This window comes from Salvelinus alpinus, chromosome 5 (genome assembly GCF_045679555.1).
Source record: "Salvelinus alpinus chromosome 5, SLU_Salpinus.1, whole genome shotgun sequence".
In the NCBI taxonomy this organism is placed as follows: Eukaryota; Metazoa; Chordata; class Actinopteri; order Salmoniformes; family Salmonidae; genus Salvelinus; species Salvelinus alpinus.
The window spans coordinates 93,976,951-93,998,710 of record NC_092090.1 but is presented as its reverse complement, the minus strand read 5'-3'; the positions used below and the strand labels follow the sequence as shown (position 1 = coordinate 93,998,710).

Here is a 21,760-nt window from a genome sequence, read left to right as displayed (position 1 = left end):
TACTGGAGGGTAGCTCTCCAGGAACAGGGTTGGAGTGAAAACCTACTGGAGGGTAGCTCTCCAGGAACAGGGTTGTAGTGAAAACCTACTGGAGGGTAGCTCTCCAGGAACAGGGTTGGAGTGAAAACCTACTGGAGGGTAGCTCTCCAGGAACAGGGTTGTAGTGAAAACCTACTGGAGGGTAGCTCTCCAGGAACAGGGTTGTAGTGAAAACCTACTGGAGGGTAGCTCTCCAGGAACAGGGTTGTAGTGAAAACCTACTGGAGGGTAGCTCTCCAGGTACAGGGTTGGAGTGAAAACCTACTGGAGGGTAGCTCTCCAGTAACAGGGTTAGGCAGTTAGTCCTGTTCTGGAATGACCGCTTACCCATGTTATGAATAAGGTTATTCCCAGTACATGTACAGTCTATTTGTTCATCCGTACTTAAAATATTAATTTCACTTTGGGAACAAATGACACTGAGGAAGAATCATATATCTCTGATATGACATGTTTTCTAGTCAATGTTTGAATCATCCAGAATTGAGATATTACATACGGACTACTCACATTAAAGAGTTGTTTGATGTATACTGTTGTTTGATGTGTGTGTGTGTGTGTGTGTGTGTGTGTGTGTGTGTGTGTGTGTGTGTGTGTGTGTGTGTGTGTGTGTGTGTGTGTGTGTGTGTGTGTGTGTGTGTGTGTGTGTGTGTGTGTGTGTGTGTGTGTGTGTGTGTGTGCTGCAGGTACAAGCGCCAGGAGTCTGGGCCACGCTACAGCATTGGTCTGGAGCAGGATGAGTCCTACATCCCTCCGGGAGAGTCTCTCAGAGACCTCATAGAACAGTCCCAGAGTTCAGGCAGTGGCTCAGGTCTCCCCCTGCTGGTATGTTACACACACTGCATCCCTCTATCACCAGCTCACTGGTTGTATCCTCCCGAAGTGTGGATTTAATCACGTCCCTTCACCGATTGTAAAGTAAATTACTGGTGTAAGAAACATTGTGAAAACTCCCACTAGCCCATATCTAGACCAATTCAATGTTTGGATTTGTGGGAAGTAGTGAAGGGGTGTGCACTTCCAGAGAAAGGTTTGTGGAAAGTAATGAAGGAGTGTACACTTCAGGAGAAAGGTTTGTGGAAAGTAATGAAGGAGTGTACACTTCAGGAGAAAGGTTTGTGGAAAGTAATGAAGGAGTGTACACTTCAGGAGAAAGGTTTGTGGAAAGTAATGAAGGAGTGTACACTTCAGGAGAAAGGTTTGTGGAAAGTAATGAAGGAGTGTACACTTCAGGAGAAAGGTTTGTGGAAAGTAATGGAGTGTACACTTCAGGAGAAAGGAGATATTTGCAAGACACCCACACACCCAGGAAGTACAACTGATGAACAACACAATGATACAACTGATATGTTTGTGCTATGACAGAGGGTTTGTCAGTCTGTATAAAAATGTTTACACATGAGCTGTGTCTCCACAACTCTTTTGTAATTATTTTTGTGCAGGAAAAACTCTCCATTGTATCACAACCGTTCTGCCACGTGTGTGTTGCACGTCACTTCAGCACCACTGCATTCTGGGCCAGAGAGAGCCTAACACTGTTTGTGTGCATTCTGGGCCAGAGAGAGCCTAACACTGTTTGTGTACATTCTGGGCCAGAGAGAGCCTAACACTGTTTGTGTGCGTTCTGGGCCAGAGAAAGCCTAACACTGTTTGTGTGCGTTCTGGGCCAGAGAAAGCCTAACACTGTTTGTGTGTGTTCTGGGCCAGAGAGAGCCTAACACTGTTTGTGTGCATTCTGGGCCAGAGAGAGCCTAAAACTGTTTGTGTGTGTTCTGGGCCAGAGAGAGCCTAACACTGTTTGTGTGCATTCTGGGCCAGAGAGAGCCTAACACTGTTTGTGTGCGTTCTGGGCCAGAGAAAGCCTAACACTGTTTGTGTGCGTTCTGGGCCAGAGAAAGCCTAACGCTGTTTGTGTGCGTTCTGGGCCAGAGAAAGCCTAACACTGTTTGTGTGCGTTCTGGGCCAGAGAGAGCCTAACACTGTTTGTGTGCGTTCTGGGCCAGAGAGAGCCTAACACGGAACCCAAACCGGCTGTGCGCGTGCGCCATCGTGCATAAATGTATTTTGTCCCCCCACACCAAAAACGATCACGACACGCAGGTTAAAATATCAAAATAAACTCTGAACCAATTACATTAATTTGGGGACAGATCGAAAAGCATTAAACCTTTATGGCAATTTAGCTAGCTAGCTTGCACTTGCTAGCTAATTTGTCCTATTTAGCTAGCTTGCTGTTGCTAGATAATCTGTCCTGGGATATAAAAATTGAGTTGTTATTTTACCTGAAATGCACAAGGTCCTCTACTCCACCAATTAATCCACACATAACACGGTCAACCGAATCGTTTCTAGTCATCTCTCCTCCTTCCAGGCTTTTTCATCTTTGAACTTATATGGTGATCGCATCTAAACTTTCATAGTATTACCACGACGACTGGCAAAACAGTTCGTCTTTCAATCACCCACGTGGGTATAACCAATGAGGAGATGGCACGTGGGTACCTGCTTCTATAAACCAATGAGGAGATGGGAGAGGCAAGACTTTCAGCGCGATCTGCGTCAGAAATAGAAAGGAGTTCTATTTTAGCCCTTGGCATCGCATACGCGACTTGTCCGGTCTGGTCAGCATGTAACACTGTGCATGTTGGGCCAGAGAGAGCCTAACACTGTTTGTATACTCATGCATATCCTCTCTCATTCTTTCAAACAATCAACCACTTACCCTTTAATAAAATATTTTTTCCTTCCAAGTTATTTCCACTTGTTTAAACCTTTTTAAACTGATTTTAAATGTATTATTAATACTTTATTAATGGCGATTCACAGTTTATTTTCAGTATTTTCCTTGTCCACAGAATTGATTGGATTTATAAATAATAATTGATTGGATTTATATAGAGCTTTTCCAGGGTTCTTAGCACTTTACATTGTAGGGGGAAACTCCCCTCATCTACCACACAGTAGGGGGAAACTCCCCTCATCTATCACACAGTAGGGGGAAACTCCCCTCATCTACCACACAGTAGGGGGAAACTATCCTCATCTACCACACAGTAGGGGGAAACTCCCCTCATCTACCACACAGTAGGGGGAAACTCCCCTCATCTACCACACAGTAGGGGGAAACTCCCCTCATCTACCACACAGTAGAGGGAAACTCCCCTCATCTACCACACAGTAGAGGGAAACTCCCCTCATCTACCACACAGTAGAGGGAAACTCCCCTCATCTACCACACAGTAGGGGGAAACTCTCCTCATCTACCACACAGTAGTGGGAAACTCCCCTCATCTACCACACAGTGGGGGGAAACTCTCCTCATCTACCACACAGTAGTGGGAAACTCCCCTCATCTACCACACAGTGGGGGGAAACTCTCCTCATCTATCACACAGTAGGGGGAAACTCCCCTCATCTACCACACAGTAGGGGGAAACTCCCCTCATCTACCACACAGTAGGGGGAAACTCCCCTCATCTATCACACAGTAGGGGAAACTCCCCTCATCTACCACACAGTAGGGGGAAACTCCCCTCATCTATCACACAGTAGGGGGAAACTCCCCTCATCTATCACACAGTAGAGGGAAACTCCCCTCATCTACCACACAGTAGGGGGAAACTCCCCTCATCTATCACACAGTAGGGGAAAACTCCCCTCATCTACCACACAGCAGGGGAAACTCCCCTCATCTACCACACAGTAGGGGGAAACTCCCCTCATCTATCACACAGTAGGGGGAAACTCCCCTCATCTACCACACAGTAGGGGGAAACTCCCCTCATCTACCACACAGTAGGGGGAAACTCCCCTCATCTATCACACAGTAGGGGAAACTCCCCTCATCTACCACACAGTGGAGGGAAACTCCCCTCATCTACCACCAATGTGAAGGAACCTTGTCTGACATCGCCCTCCTCTCCTCTCCTCTCCTCTCCTCTCCTCTCCTCTCCTCTCCTCTCCTCTCCTCTCCTCTCCTCTCCTCCTCCCAGGTGCAGCGCACCATAGCCAAGCAGATTCAGATGGTTAAGCAGATTGGAAAGGGCCGCTACGGGGAGGTGTGGATGGGCAAGTGGAGAGGAGAGAGGGTGGCCGTCAAAGTCTTCTTCACCACCGAAGAGGCCAGCTGGTTCAGAGAGACTGAGATTTACCAGACTGTCCTCATGAGACACGAGAACATACTGTGTAAGGAGAGAGAGTGGCTGTGTGAGATACACAGTGCATTCGGAAAGTATTCAGACCCCTTGACTTTTTCCACATACAGCCTTATTATAAAATTAAATAATTGTGCATTTTTTTGTTGTTGCAATATACACACAATACCCCATAATGACAAAGCAAAAACAGTTGTTTTTTTGCAAAGGTATATATAAAAAAACAGATATCACATTTACGTAAGTATTCAGACCCTTTACTCAGTACTTTGTTGAAGCACCTTTGGCAGCGATTACAGCCTCGAGTCTTCTTGGGTATGACGCTACAAGCTTGGCACACCTGTATTTGGGGAGTTTCTTCCATTCTTCTCTGCAGATCCTCTCAAGATCTGTCAGGTTGGATGGGGAGCGTTGCGACACAGCTATTTTCAGGTCTCTCCAAAGATGTTAGATCAGGTTCAAGTCTGGGCTCTGGCTGGGCCACTCAAGGACCTTCAGAGACTTGTCCCGAAGCCACTCCTACCTTGTCTTGACTGTGTGCTTAGGTTCGTTGTCCTGTTGGAAGTTGAACCTTCGCCCCAGTCTGAGGTCCTGAGTGCTCTGGAGCAGGTTTTCATTAAGATCTCTCTGTACTTTGCTCCATTCATTTTTCCCTCGATACTGACTAGTCTCCCAGTCCCTGCTGCTGAAAAACATCCCCACAGCATGATGCTGCCACCACCATGCTTCACCGTAGGGATGGTGCCAGGTTTCCTCCAGACATGATGCTTGGCATTCAGGCCAAAGAGTTCAATCTTGATTTCATCAGACCAGAGAATCTTGTTTCTCCTGATCTGAGAGTCCTTTAGGTGCCTTTTGGCAATCTCCAAGCTGGCTGTCATATGCCTTTTACTAAGGAGTGGCTTCCGTCTGGCCACTGTTCCATAAAGGCCTGATTGGTGGTGTGGTACAGGGATGGTTGTCCTTCTGGAAGGTTCTCCCATCTCTACAGAGGAACTCTGGAGCTCTGTCAGAGTGACCATTGGGTTCTTGGTCACCTCCCTGACCAAGGCCCTTCTCCCACGATTGCTCAGTTTGGCCGGGCAGCCAGCTCTAGGAAGAGTCTTGGTGGTTTCAAACTTCTTCCATTTAAGAATGATGGAGGCCTCAGTGTTCTTGAGGATCTTCAATGCTGCAGTCATTTTTTGGTACCCTTCCCCGGATATATGCCTCAACACAATCCTGTCTCGGAGCTCTACGGTCTATTCCTTCGACCTCATGTCTTGGTTTTTGCTCTGACATGCACTGTCAACTGTAGGACCTTATATAGACAGGTGTGGGCCTTTCTAATTCATGTCCAATCAATTGAATTTACCACAGGTACAGTAGACTCCAATCAAGTTGTAGAAACATCTCAAGGATGATCAATGGAAACAGGATGCGCCTGAGCTCAATTTCGATTGATGAACATTTTTTATTTAATCCATTTTAAAATTGGTTTTTAACGTAACAAAATGTGTAAAAAGGGAAGGGGTCTGAATACTTTCCGAATTCTCTTTGCATATACTGTAATGCTATAATAGTGCTATAATGTTCCACAGTTCCATATCTCTACTTCCCCTGTGTCCATCAGGCTTCATAGCGGCGGACATCAAGGGAACAGGCTCGTGGACCCAGCTCTACCTGATCACAGACTACCATGAGGGTGGCTCTCTGTACGACTACCTCAAGTCCACCACGCTGGACACCAAGGCCATGCTGCGGCTGGCCTACTCCTCAGTGTCAGGCCTCTGTCACCTCCACACAGAGATCTTTGGCACCCAGGGCAAGCCGGCCATCGCCCACAGAGACCTGAAGAGCAAGAACATCCTGGTGAAGAAGAATGGAGCCTGTTGCATCGCTGACCTGGGCCTGGCCGTCAAATTCATCAGGTAGGAAGGGAGAGTGTTAGTGTGTGTAGTGTGTGCGTGCATGTCGATCGATTGTCCCTCATAATTGATTGATTCATTCGATTCAACCAAACTATTTGCATGAGAGTATCATAGTGTCACAATAGACAACAATAAGATGAAAAGGTTAATGGAAATACAAATTTGGGAAAATGAAATTAAAAACTAAACAAACAAAAAAATCTAATATAACCTCTGTTCTTCTCTCCCTCCATCATTATCTCTCATCTCATCTAACATCTCTCCCTCTGTTCTTCTCTCCCTCCATCATTATCTCTCATCTCATCTAACATCTCTCCCTCTGTTCTTCTCTCCCTCCATCATTATCTCTCATTTCATCTAACATCTCTCCCTCTGTTCTTCTCTCCATCACTATCTCTCATCTCATCTAACATCTCCCTCTGTTCTTCTCTCCCTCCATCACTATCTCTCATCTCATCTAACATCTCTCTCACTGTTCTTCTCTCCATCTCTGATCTCATCTAACATCGCCCTCTGTTCTTCTCTCCCTCCATCACTATCTCTCATCTCATCTAACAACTCTCCCTCTGTTCTCTCTGTCCCTATTTCTCCCTCTTTTTTTTCTATCCATCCATCACTATCTCTCTCATCTAATCGAACATGGCCTCCCTCCCTCCCTCCCTCCCTCCCTCCCTCCCTCCCTCCCTCCCTCCCTCTCTCCCTCTCTCCCTCTCTCCCTCTCTCCCTCTCTCCCTCCCTCCCTCCCTCCCTCCCTCCCCTTTCTACCATCCCAGTGACACCAACGAGGTGGACATCCCTCCTAACACCAGGGTGGGCACCAAGCGCTACATGCCCCCAGAGGTCCTGGATGAGAGCCTCAACAGGAACCACTTCCAGTCCTACATCATGGCCGACATGTACAGCTTCGGCCTCATCCTCTGGGAGATCGCAAGGCGCTGCGTCTCAGGAGGTACTGTAACCGAGTAGTTTCACCCTAGATGCTGATCTCGGGTCAGTTTAGCATTTTTCCCAATTATGGTTGAGGTTAGGATTGGGGGAGGGAAAGCTGATCCTAGATCTGTACCTATGGGAAACTGTCTTAGGAGGTACTCTTTCAGCAAACACACTGACTTTGGGTGAAATTTGATCAAATCCGCATTGTGGTATTTATGTGTTCCAGGTATTGTAGAGGAGTACCAGCTACCGTACCATGACCTGGTGCCCTCTGACCCCTCGTATGAGGACATGAGAGAGGTGGTCTGCATCAAGAGGTTACGACCTTCCTTCCCCAACCGCTGGACTAGCGACGAGGTAAGCCAGTCACACACACACACACACACACACACACACACACACACACACACACACACACACACACACACAGACACAGACACAGACACAGACACAGACACACACACAGTCACATAAGCATGTACATACACACACACACATACACAGACACACACACAGTCACATAAGCATGTACATACACACACACACACACATACACACACACAGTCACATAAGCATGTACATACACACACACACACACACACATACAGACACACACACAGTCACATAAGCATGTACATACACACACACACACACACACACACACATACACAGACACACACACAGTCACATAAGCATGTACATACACACACACCAACCATGCACAGTAGAGTATGTGTAGTACACACACACACACACACACACACACGTTGGTTAATCCAAACTCTAGAGCTGATTGTGTTTTGTTGTGCCCCCTACAGTGCCTTAGGCAGATGGGCAAGTTGATGACGGAGTGTTGGGCCCACAACCCGGCCTCTCGCCTCACGGCACTGCGCGTCAAGAAGACCCTGGCCAAGATGTCAGAGTCTCAGGATATTAAACTGTGATGGCGGGGAGGGACACTCCAGGCGTGGGGGAAACACGTCACCACGGACCGACAGCCAGCGCTCTGCTCCGCTCTACCCACAGTCTTCTGCTGCATGGGGGGTCAGGAGGACCAGAAGCCAGCAGTGCACCACAAGGTAGCCTCACCCCGGGCCACGGTCACTCAGAGAGAAGGAGAGAACCGCCCGTAACCCCTGGAACCCCTTGAACTGTCGTGATGAACTACTTGTTTAGATACTGAAGACCTGGGGCAGGTATTGCCTTTTTAAAGGGACCTGCTACTATCACGTTTGGTTGGCTTGGACAAAGAGGACACAAGCCAAGTGGGTTTTCTTTGTGCTTTCTGTGAAAGCTGCTCTAGTTTTGGATGACGGGCCAGTGGTGGCCAGAGGAAGAGGGAGGTGGGGAACTGCATGAGGAGGGTGGAGGGTGACCCCTTCAGGCGCATCACAGGATGACAGCAGGAGGAATCAGCTGACAATCTGAAGCCATAATCAAGTGTCGATTTAGATTGTTGGGTGTATTTATTAGTGCAAACCGTAGAAAAACATTTTGCACAACAAAAGTTTTGCAACAAAAACAAGCATTTCTTATTGGACAATTTTAGGTTAGTCCCTCACCATTTTAGCCAGTTGGCTTCTGTTTGGTTCCTAGTGAATACACCCCTGTTGTTGTCCAGTAGTTTACCAAGGTAAACCATGGTGTGTCTGGAGTAAAGGGGAGGGTTTTTCTTCACCATGAGTACATTATAAAGTGTCAAGTACTGATTCACTGGGGCCTCATTTGTAAAAGTAGCTTCATTTTTATGTACACCACAAATAAAGATATTCAAATGATATCAGTTCTAATTCAAATTGTATCTGCAATAAAACATTTAGGTGATGATGTCTTTGGTATTTATCATCTGATTTGACCTTACCAGGGACCCCATGCACATCACACAGGTACTTTAGTGACATGGTTAGTTAAAGGGACAGTTCTCCCTTAAGTCAGAATGTTGACACCGTTTGACCTCAGACCATTAAAAACAACCGATGTATATGAAAACGGCAGAAATATGAAAACAGCAAATATATAACCTTGGTATTTTTTATTTTATTTGGATCCCCATTAGCTGTTGCGATAGTTACTCTTCCTGGGGTTCACATGCAACATGAAATAATACAGAACATTTATAAACAAGAACAGAACTAATCAATGTAAACCGTCACACATATCAGTAAATACACACAAAATATCCAGGTCAAATAAGACGCTGTGTTGCTTTCTGAAACCAGGTTTGCTGTTCACATTTTTTATTTAGCAGACACTCTTATCCAGAGCGTCCTATAGTAGTGAGTGTATACATGTTCGCGTACTTGTTTCATGCTGGTCCCTTGTGGGAATCAAACCCACAACCCTGGCATTGCAAGCGCCATGCTCTACTAGCGGAGCTACATGGGACACTGAACCAGTCTGAGATGTAAGGGAATTCCATCCAATTATGGCTCTATATAATACTGTAAGTTTTCTTGAATTTGTTCTGGATTTGGGGACTGAAAAGACCCCTGGTGGCATGTCTGGTGGGATAAGTGTGTGTGTCAGTGCTGTGTGTAAGTTGATTATGAAAACAATTTGGAATTTTCAACACTGTTTCTTTTAAAAACAAGAAGCGATGCGGTCAGTCTCCTCTACTTTTAGCCAAGAGAGACTGGCATGCAGAGTATTGATATAAGGCCTCTGATTACAGTGAAGAGCAAGACGTGCCGCTCTGTTCTGGGCCAACTGACCACATGACTGTGAAATAATCAAGATAAGATAACACTAGAGCCTGCAGGACTTGCTTTGTGGAGTGTGGTGTCAAAAAAGCAGAGCATCTCTTTATCACGGACAGATCTCTCCCCATCTTTACAACCATTGAATCTATATGTTTTGACCATGACAGTTTACAATACAAGGTAACGTCAAGTAATGTAGTCTCTTCAACATGCTTAACAGCCACACTATTCATGATCAGATTCAGCCGAGGTCTAAAACTTAGGGAATTATTTGTACCAAATACAATGCTCTTAGTTTTAGAGATGTTCAGGACTAGTTTATCACTAGCCACCCATTAAAAAACTGACATGCAACACTTTGTGTAGGATTGAAGTGATTTCACTAGCTGTGGTTGCTGACACAGGGTTGAATCATCAGCATACATGGACACATGCATTGTATCTGGTCAAACACTATTCGTTTCAGAAGTTTGCTAAGAGTCGGCAGCAAGCCGATTGGTTGGGTGCTTTACCAATCTTGTGTAGCGGAATGACTTTGGCTTCCCTCAAGTTCTGAGGACAAACATTTTCATCCAAACTTTCCATCTACATTGTCAATACCAAGTGGTTTCTCATTATTGATGGACAACAATAATTTTTCCACCTCACCCACACTAACTTTACAGCAAGATGGCGCCGACAGACATGACAGCTCTGCTTCTAGCTTCGCAGTATTTTGTTTTTTTGTGTGTTATTACTTATAATAACACACAACGTTTTTGGTGTTATTACATACAGCCATAAATAACTTTAGGATATCTGAGTGGTGCTAACTCACCAGCATTACGAGCAGGAATACAACTTTCCCAAATTGGATCGTCTGGTTTGCTTAATATAAGGAATTTGAAATGATTTATAGTTTTACTTTTGATACTTAAGTATATCTTAAAACAAATACTTTTAGCCTTCCTTAGGTCTTCATGTTCCTCACTGACAATCTGAAATGCTCCACCCATACAAACAGTATGGTGAAGAAGGCTGAAGAAATTTGGCTTGGTCCCTAAGACCCTCACAAACTTTTACAGATGCACAATTGAGAGCATCCTGTTGGGCTGTATCACTGCCTGGTGATACGCAGGGCACTCCAGAGGGTGGTCCGATCTTCCCACCGCATCACCGGGGGCACTGCCTGCCCTCCAGGACACATACAGCACCCGGTGTCACAGGACGGCCAAAAAGATATTCAAGGGCATCAAACACCCGAGCTACGGCCTGTTCACCCGCTATCATCCAGAAGACGAGGTCAGTACAGGTGCATCAAAGCTGTGACCGAGAGACTGAAAAACATCTATCTCAAGGCCATCAGACTGTTTAATAGCCAGATATAAATACCAGGAAGAAACAATTACATAAATGCATCAAGTGCAGTGTCTGGATGCTCCTCATTACACACATCAGACTAACAAATATCAGTACAAAACGTTTTGTATGATCTCTTATACACTATTTTGGTCCCAGCTTTTGGAACTTTTCTAGATATGGTCAGTACATACAATGGGTATGGATACAGCTTTAGAGTTCTGCAGCATTGGTAAAAATATAATCAATACACGTGGATGATATAGTTCCTGTACTGTTTGTAAACACCCTGGTAAGTATTTTTAATAACAGGCACTAGTTACAGTGAGCAGGTTCCTATTGAGAGGACAGCCTAATGAAAGCCAATTTACACATTCGAAAGTCTCTCAGCCTATCACACAATGTTATGTAAATTAGTTGCTGTATGTAATGATGCGGAAGGCATGCTGAGGGACAGTTTTTGGGACGGCGTTTTTGTGCTGCAGGTCAGTGCTGGGGAGCACTGTCTGTTCATCCAAATAAAACACAACTTGATTATTTCGTGGGAAATCAGTGTCCTAGACTGTTTACACTAGTCAACAAACTATGTGTGAGTTTCGGGTGCCTTACAGGTTCGTTACAAATTGTTGACAGGTGGGATCAGCACGTCAACTAACTAACAGCAACTCGCGGGCTTGGCTAACTTTAGCTGATTAGCTGCGTGGGAAAATGGAGGGAGAAGTCGAACAACCTGGGAACTTTAATCAACAACCAGTGAACGTGTGGGACAAGCCAGGTCACTCTGCCTCCAGTTGGAGACAATGTCAGAGTTCCAAAAGAGATGTTCGAGTCATTGTGTGAGAGCGTGGCACACTTGCAGACCGAGGTGCAGTATTTGGCAGCGAAGCAGCCACATCAGAGGGAGACATACCAAAGCAGCAGAGCGTTTCCAGGGTCTTCTCCAAGCATCTTCCAGCGTCTCATGGACCTGGTTTTGTCTGATTTACAGTGAACAACATGTTTGGTGTATTTAGATGACATCATAGTGTTTGGTCGTACATTCCAAGAACATGTGTTTAGACAAGGTTTTCAGCAGATTAGAGCAAGCAGGACTTAAGGTGAAGCCATCTAAGTGCCATTTGTTCAGGTCGCAGGTGAGCTACCTGGGACACATCATCTCGGCTGAGGGAGTGTCTACTGACCCGATGAAAACAGAGACAGACAGGTCATGGCCTAGCCCCAAGTTACTGACAGAGCAAGACGCTTTTCTAGGCCTGGTGTCACACTACAGGGGGTTCATACCAGATGTGGTAAGTCAAAGCTTTCCCGGACCCAAATCTAGATTTCATAATGGATACTGATGCATGTCGCACAGGCATAGGGATAGTACTCTCCCAGAAACACGCGGGTAGACAGCCAATCAGGCACTGTCAAAACAGGAGAGGAAGTATTCAACTACCAAGAAGGAGCTTCTTGAAGTGGTAGTGTTTCTTAAACATTTCAGACACTTTTTGCTGGAGAGGACATTTCTACTGGGAAATAATCACAGCTCACTGAGGTGGCTGAGTAACTTCAAACAACATGAGGGACAGTTGACTAGATGGCTAGAGAAACTGGATCAGTTTGAATATGATATCATTGTTGAGGCCAGAGAGACTGCACAGTAATGCAGATGGTGTGTCACACAGAGAATGTGGACACAGCCGTCTCACAGGAGGCCACTGTCAATCTGAAAGCCATCGTAAACAAGCCTCAGGATGTCACTATTGAGCCTGTAGTTGGAGCTCAGACAAGCCAGGCAGCACCCAAAAATGCAGCTTTCCTTTTGGAAGCACAGGATAGAGACCCAGTGGTCCCCCAGTTAAAGAAAGGACAAAAAGAGTATAAAGCAGAGCTCCCTGTGGAGTTGCAATCAGAGCCAAAGTTCAGGCCTTTCAAACAAGTGACACACCATCTGCATTACATGTGAAGAATGGGGTGTTATTCCATGAGAGTCAAAACTATTGGACAGATGACACCATCTGGAGAGGGGTTGTACCAGATGAGCTCGTTCATGAGGTACTTACCTTTATCCACAATGATAGAACAAGAGGCCATTTAGGAGTTGAAAAACTCACCAATAAAATCAGAGCAAGATTTTATTGTCCAGGCTGGCAGAGAGCCATAAAGCAGTGGTGTAAGGGCTGTGTGGCGTGCGCTGCGTATAAGTTACAGGGTCCAGCCCCCAGAGCAGCCATGACAAGTTCTGTCACAGGCAGCCCTTTTGAGAGGATAGCTGTATACTTAATGGGTCCATTTACAGAGATGGGACGAGGTAATTATGGTAGTGGTAGTGTCAGATTACTTTACTAGGTGGTCAGAGGCATATGCTATGCCCAATCAGGAAGCAGTAATAGTGGGTAAGAAACTGGTAGAGGAATTTGTGTTGAAGCTAGGCGTTCCTCTCTCTATCCATAGCGACCAGGGGTGACATTTAGAGAGATGTGCAATCTTTTACAAATGAACAATGCCCAAACCTCTCCATACCATCCACAATCAAATGGTTTAGTGGAAAGAATGAACAGAACTCTGATCAATATGATGCCATTTTTTGTTGATGACAATCAAATAAATTAGGATGAGATACTCCCATATGTGATGACGGAATACAGGAGTAGTGTTCAATCTTTGGGGCTCCTGAGTGCCGCAGCTGTCTAAGGCACTGCATCTCAGTGCTAGAGGTGTCACTACAGACCCTGGTTTGATCCCGGTCTGTATCACAATCGGAGGTGATTGGGAGTCCCATAGGGCGGCGCACAATTGGCCCAGCGTCGTCCGGGTTAGGGGAGTGTTTGGCCGGGGTAGGCCGTCATTGTCAAATAAGAATTTGTTCTTAACTGACTTGCCTAGTTAAATAAATAAAAAATATATTCACGGGGTTCACACCATACATGGTGCTTAATATGTGTGGCTTAGAGACTACCACAGGGGATCACCAAAACTGAGACAGAAATTCAAGTGTCCTTTCAAAATTGAAAAGAAACTGTCAGAGGTGCTGTATGAAGAAATATAGTGTAATTGACCTTATCATGCTGTGGTACACTACAACAGGCTCAAACCTTACTTGGGTTTGTTTCAAAGCATGAGGTTACTGGCACGAGACAAGAGACTGAGTTGAGCACTGACTCATTTGTGCCTAGTCAGACATACTACCCCTCAAGAAAACAGGGTTCTCCAAGGTAAAAGCAACCAATGTTGCCTAGGTTACCCTTCAAGAGAAGGGTGGGGGACATTGTGAGACTGTGGGCTCCAAGGGATGTTAATGTCTCAGTGGAACGGGAACTGGACACTGTCAGGACTGACACAGAGACTCATACACAGCAAACGGACGTGAACACTGAGTTGCCCTGTGCACCTGTAAGAGAAAGTGTCTCCTTTGAGACGGGTCAAGCACCTGAGTCAATTGCAGCGGAAGATCACATGGGTCAGGGCGGTAGACCCCAAATAAAGTCGGAAGTTTACATACACTTAGGTTGGAGTCATTAAAACTTGTTTTTCAACCACTCCACAAATGTCTTGTTAACAAACTATAACTTTGGAAAGTCGGTTAGGACATCTACTTTGTGCATGACACAACAAATTTGTTTACAGACAGATTATTTCACTTATAATTCACTGTATCACAATTCCAGTAGGTCAGAAGTTTACATACACTAAGTTGACTGTGCCTTTAAACAGCTTGTAAAATTCCAGAAAATTATGTCATGGCTTTAGAAGCTTCTGATAGGCTAATTGACATAATTTGAGTCAATTGGAGGTGTACCTGTGGATGTATTTCAAGGCCTACCTTCAAACTCAGTGCCTCTGCTTGAAATCATGGGAAAATCAAAGAAATCAGCCAAGAACTCAGAAAAAAAATTGTAGCCCTCCACAAGTCTGGTTCATCCTTGGGAGCAATTTCCAAACGCCTGAAGGTACCACGTTCATCTGTACAAACAATAGTACGCAAGTAAAAACACCATGGGACCATGCAGCCGTCACACCGCTCAGGAAGGAGACGCGTTCTGTCTCCTAGAGATGAACGTACTTTGGTACGAAAAGTGCAAATCAATCCCAGAACAACAGCGAAGGACCTTGTGAAGATGCTGGAGGAAACAGGTACAGAAGTATCTATATCCACAGTAAAACGAGTCCTATATCAACATAACCTGAAAGGCCGCTCAGCAAGGAAGAAGCCATCGCTCCGAAACCGCCATAAAAAAGCCAGACTACGGTTTGCAACTGCACATGGGGACAAAGATTGTAGTTTTTGGAGAAATGTCCTCTGGTCTGATGAAACAAAAATAGAACTGTTTGGCCATAATGACCATCGTTATGTTTGGAGGATAAAGGGGGAGGCTTGCAAGCCGAAGAACACCATCCCAACCGTGAAGCACGGGGGTGGCAGCATCATGTTGTGGGGGTGCTTTGCTGCAGGAGGGACTGGTGCACTTCACAAGCATTCTTCCGAAGTTGTGGCAAAATGGCTTAAGGACAACAAAGTCAAGGTTTTGGAGTGGCCATCACAAAGCCCTGACCTCAATCCTATAGAAAATGTGTGGGCAGAACTGAAAAAATGTGTGCGAGCAAGGAGGCCTACAAACCTGACTCAGTTACACCAGCTCTGTCAGGAGGAATGGGCCAAAATCCACATAACTTATTGTGGGAAGCTTGTGGAAGGCTACCCGAAACGTTTGACCAACGTTAAACAATTTAAAGGCAATGCTACCAAATACTAATTGAGTGTATGTAGACGTCTGATCCACTGGGAATGTGATGAAAGAAATAAAAGCTGAAATAAATCATTCTCTCTATTATTATTCTGACATTTCACATTCTTAAAATAAAGTGGTGATCCTTACTGACCTAAGACAATGAATTTTTACTAGGATTAAATGTCAGGAATTGTGAAAAACTGAGTTTAAATGTATTTGGCTAAGGTGTATGTAAACGTCTGACTTCAACTGTATTAGGACGCAATTCTGAATGCATTTGGTTACTGTACACTTCTCAGAGGGTATTTTATGTGTGTTTATCCAGATTATTAAACAAAGAGTGTGTTCAGTTTAAGAAGGGGGTAATGTAATGTTTTACACAATGTTATACAAATTAGTTGCAGTATGTGAGAATGTGGGAGGCATGCTGAGGGAGAGTTTTGGGGAAGGCGTTTTTGTGCTGCCGGTCAGTGTTGGGGAGCACTGTCTGTTCATCCAAATAAAATACAACTTGATTATTTCATGGGAAATCAGTGTCCTAGACTGTTTACACTAGTCAACAAACTACATGTGAGTTTTGGTGGTCTTACAGGTTCATTACAATATACAGTAACACCTACTCAATAGTCTCTTTAGATGTTATATCCCTGCATTGCTACTGCTGTATCATCAAATGAATGATCTAAGTGATTCTCAGCCAAATATTGAATGTTATGTAAACAAGTTATTGATTTTTAAGGCTACTTATATTAATATGGGCTTTTTTGACCTTTCCTGGGTAACTTATCAGAGATAGATAGAATATAAAACAAGAACCATTAAAAAAACAAAGCATGACATGAACGTTGTCTAATAGAGTCAGGCACTTGTGAGTGTCAGTTGGTGTATGTGTGTGTTTTGTATTTGTATTTATTATGGATCCCCATTAGTTCCTGCCAAGGCAGCAGATACTCTTCCTGGGGTTTATTATAGATCCCCATTTGTTCCTGCCAAGGCAGCAGCCACTCTTCCTGGGGTTTATTATGGATCCCCATTAGTTCCTGCCAAGGCAGCAACTACTCTTCCTGGTGTTCATTATGATTCCCATTAGTTTCTGCCAAGGCAGCAGCTACACTTCATGTGGTTTATTATGGATCCCCCTTAGTTCCTGCCAAGGCAGCAGCTACACTTCCTGGGGTTTATTATGGATCCCCATTAGTTCCTGCCAAGGCAGCAGCTACTCTTCCTGGGGTTCATTATGATTCCCATTAGTTCCTGCCAAGGCAGCAGCTACACTTCCTGGGGTTTATTATGGATCCCCATTAGTTCCTGCCAAGGCAGCAGCTACTCTTCCTGGGGTTCATTATGATTCCCATTAGTTCCTGCCAAGGCAGCAGCTACACTTCCTGTGGTTTATTATGGATCCCCATTAGTTCCTGCCAAGGCAGCAGCTATTCTTTCTGGGGTTTATTATGGATCCCCATTAGTTCCTGCCAAGGCAGCAGCTACTCTTCCTGGGGTTCATTATGATTCCCATTAGTTCCTGCCAAGGCAGCAGCTACACTTCCTGTGGTTTATTATGGATCCCCATTAGTTCCTGCCAAGGCAGCAGCTATTCTTTCTGGGGTCCAAATACATTAAGACAGTTACTGCACATCACACAAAAAAGATAAAACAGTACATCATATAACATTATTACACCACTACATATCTACAATACAACATGTGTAATACCACCATACAACAATATTACAATATACACTACCGTTCAAAAGTTTGGGGTCACTTAGAAATGTCCTTGTTTTTCATGAAAACATACATGAAATGAGTTGCAAAATGAATAGGAAATATAGTCAAGGTTATAAATAATGATTTGTAATTGAAATAATTATTGTGTCCTTCAAACTTTACTTTCGTCAAAGAATCCTCCATTTGCAGCAATTATAGCCTTGCAGACCTTTGGCATTCTAGTTGTCAATCTGCTGAGATAATCTGAAGAGATTTCACCCCATGCTTCCTGAAGCACCTCACACAAGTTGGATTGGCTTGATGGGCACTTCTTACGTACCATACGGTCAAGCTGCTCCCACAACAACCCAATAGGGTTGAGATCTGGTGACTGTGCTGGCCACTCCATCTATATATATTTTTGTACTCTGTCGTCTTTGGGTAGGTGGAGGGAGTCTGGAAAGGCATCTAGGAATCTTTGGGTTCTCCGAGAATTTATAGCACGGCTTTTGATGATTCTTGGTTGGGGTCTGAGCAGATTATTTGTTGTGATTGCAAACGTAATAAAATGGTGGTCCGATAGTCCAGGATTATAAGGAAAAACATTAAGATCCACAATATTTATTCCACGGGACAAAACTAGGTCCAGAGTATGACTGTGGCAGTGAGTAGGTCCGGAGACATGTTGGACAACGACCCACTGAGTCGATGATGGCTCCAAAAACCTTTTCCATATGAATATTAGTCACCAAAATGTTTTATATTATCTGCCATGACTACAAGGTCCGATAGGAATTCAGGGAACTCAGTGAGGAATGCTGTATATGGCCCAGGAGGCCTGTAAACAGTAGCTATAAAAAGTGATTGAGTCGGCAGCATAGATTTCATGACTTGAAGCTCAAAAGACGAAAATGTAGTCAATTTTCTTTTTGTAAATTGAAATTTGCTATTGTAATGTTAGCAACACTCCACCTTTGCGGGATGCACGGGGGATATGGTCACTATTGTAACCAGGAGGAGAGGCCTCATTTAACACAGTAAATCCATCAAGCTTAAGCCATGTTTCATTCAGGCCAATCACATCAAGATTATGATCAGTGATTAGTTCATTGACTATAACTCCCTTGGAAGTGAGGGATCTACCATTAAGTAGCCCTATTTGAGATGTGAGATATAATCACAGCCGTGCATATCCCCCCCAAGCAGACACCTCGACGGCCCTGAAAGAACTTCATTGGACTCTATGTAAACTGGAAACCACATATCCGGAGGCTGCATTTATTGTAGCTGGGGATTTTAACAAAGCTAATCTGAACACAAAGCTCCATAAATGTTATCAGCATATCGAATGCGCGACCCAGGCTGGCAGCATTCTGGATCATTGCTACTCTAACTTCCGCTACGCATAAAAAGCCATCCCTCGCCCTCCTTTCAGCAAATCTGACCACGACTCCATTTTGTTGCCCCCAGCCTATAGACAGAAACTAAAACAGGAAACGCCCATGCTCAGGTCTGTTCAATGCTGGTCCGACCAATCGGATTCCACGCTTCAAGATTGCTTCGATCACGTGGACTGGGATATGTTCCGGATAGCCTCAGACAACAAGACTGATGTATATGCTGATTCGGTGAGCGAGTTTATTAGCAAGTGCATCGGTGATGTTGTACCCACGGTGACTATTAAAACCTTCCCCAACCAGAAACCGTGGATTGATGGCAGCATTCGCGCAAAACTGAAAGCGCGAACCACTGCTTTTAATCATGGCAAGGCGACCGGAAACAGGATCGAATACTCCACCTCAGTCTTCCTCTGATCCATTTGCAGCTTTTCAGTGATCAGTTGTCTTACTCCTCAGACTCTTTCCAGTTCTCATGTGAAGACTCTGGTATGCCATCTACAATGATGTTATTTCTCCTGGACTGTCCCGCTAGTCTGTTTCCCCAATCATCTGTAATAATGATTCACAGACAATGCTGATGTCATTTCGCGTGGATTTACAGTTTAATGTCATCTTGCTCCAAATCTCTTTCAAGACATCCACCTCTCCTTGGGAGAACTACAAACTGTTCTTAAGGTCCTGGACCTCTCTGGTCAAACCGTCCATTTTGTTACTTGAGTCCATCAGTATTTGGACAAAGCTCTTGAAACTATTTTCCTGTTGTTTTAACTTCTTGTAGAACCGTTTTGTTTTGTTTGAAAGATCCTTCACCTGTGATAAAACACCGTCCTCTCTGTTACTCCCACACGCTTTGGAAAACATGGTAGCAATGTAGGCTAATGCTGGTACTCCACACAGTTCCGAAAATCTTGCTAGCTTGATAACTAGTTTGCAGCTAGGCTAGCTGCTACGCCAAGCAGCTCCTCAGACTTTTGGTTGGCAGGATACCTGGACAGATATTAGCGGTGCCAGCAACTAAGGCTAACTGCTAATACATTTGCATCTGACTGGAATTTTGCTGAGACTCCTGTTTCTCCAGTTTAGCTATCTACAGAACTGACACTTCACTTTTTTTTTTTTTTTACAGTCTTTTGTGTCCTGAAGTACAGCCAGTCAGTGTGTCAGACCTTGTGCCATCCTACTCAACTACCCAGCTAGCACAGTGGATCTGGGCCGATTCCGGCTGAGAGTCGGGGCACTCGGCTGAGAGTCAGACTCGGCCGACATCATGTGGCCCGAGTCTGGGCAGCCTTCGGCAGTATTACTTATGGCTAGGATGCAGGGATTGAGCTCAGGATGATTCCGGTGTGAGTTATCTGGCCCAAATGTATTACTTGGGGCTCGGGCCGATTCAGGTGAGAGTTATCTGGCCCAAATGTATTACTTGGGGCTCGGGCCGATTCAGGTGAGAGTTATCTGGCCCGAATGTATTACTTGGGGCTCGGGCCGATTCAGGTGAGAGTTATCTGGCCCGAATGTATTACTTGGGGCTCGGGCCGATTCAGGTGAGAGTTATCTGGCCCGAATGTATTACTTGGGGCTCGGGCCGATTCAGGTGAGAGTTATCTGGCCCGAATGTATTACTTGGGGCTCGGGCCAATTCAGGCTACTCTCTGGCAGATGATTACACGGGCTGCTTTATATAATTAATATTTCATTATTTATTTTTCCATATTTTCTCATTGTTTCTCTGATCAAAAAATAAAATTAACATATAAATTAAATTCTTTAAGAGTCCTGTGTATTATTTTGATACTTTATGCAAGGCGATTGATAAGCATTAAAAACTTTGTGGATGGAGCCTCCCGAGTGGCGCAGCGGTCTAAGACACTGCATCGTAGCAGCAAACTGCGTTGCTACAGATGCTGATTTGAGACCCGTGCCGGCCGCGACCAGGAGACCCATGAGGCGATGCACAATTGGCCCAGCGTCGTCTGAGTTAGGGGAGGGTTTGGCCGGCAGGGATGTCCTTGTCCCATCGCACTGTAGTGACTCCTGTGGCAGGCCAGGCACATGCACACTGACACGGTCACCAGGTGTATGGTGTTTCCTTCGACACAATTTTTCTGTGGATGGGTATAATTTGTATGTACATGTATAAAATGTAATTTAATAATATTTAAAATGACTAAATTGGGTAATTTTGTAGACATTTATTTAAATTTGCATCGGGCCGCTTCTGGGGAGATTCTGGTAAGATGCTGGCAAAGTCGGCTGAATTCCGATAGACGGAAACGGCCTTGATGTACTTGGGCCAATTCTGGGCAGTCCATTTTGATTCCGGGCCGAGTCCGACACCGGGCCGATTCAATCAGTTCCGGCCCTCCTTCTGGGCCGATTCCTCATTGCTAGCTGGGTATTTTGTCCAACCTTACAAAACCTCCTAAAGAATTGTGAAGGGCATCACTGGGTATCCTTCTCACTCTACCGTTCTCTCTCTCTCTCGCTACACTGTCTCTCCTCAGTTTACAAGAGGAGGAAGAGGGGGCAGACATTTTATCGGTAATCTACAGTACCCCCCTCTATTATCCCAAGGTACATCTGAGGTACTGTCATTGTAATAGAGTTAGACATGGAGAATAGGTTGTTGTGGTTGAATTGTGCACAGAATGAGTGCCTGCCCTGCTTTTCCTCAGTGGTCCGTGTCTTATCAGGCCTGTGCTTTATTGGGCCTGTAAAGAGATATGTTGATGAGACAGAGATTAATCAATGTACTAGGCTTAACATTCCCCCAATAAAACAGTTCCATACTCCTGATGCCTTAACTACTGTTGTGGCTGATTTTCTCATGCATATTCAAGTCAAAAGCGAGACGTGTGCAGAGTTCAT

General features: G+C 44.9%; 1 protein-coding gene across 1 annotated transcript in view; it reads left to right on the top strand.

The window, feature by feature from the left end:
- The window catches only part of bmpr1ba (bone morphogenetic protein receptor, type IBa), a 150,708-nt gene extending 141,843 nt beyond the window's left edge, over positions 1-8,865 (top strand). Inside the window, exons 7-12 of the mRNA XM_071404227.1 lie at positions 726-864; positions 4,032-4,224; positions 5,806-6,103; positions 6,877-7,052; positions 7,263-7,393; positions 7,855-8,865. Of these exons, the coding sequence (XP_071260328.1) occupies positions 726-864; positions 4,032-4,224; positions 5,806-6,103; positions 6,877-7,052; positions 7,263-7,393; positions 7,855-7,980 (1,063 nt within the window). The 3' untranslated portion in view covers positions 7,981-8,865. The remainder of the gene's footprint in view (positions 1-725; positions 865-4,031; positions 4,225-5,805; positions 6,104-6,876; positions 7,053-7,262; positions 7,394-7,854) is intronic.
- Positions 8,866-21,760: the final 12,895 nt, after the last annotated feature.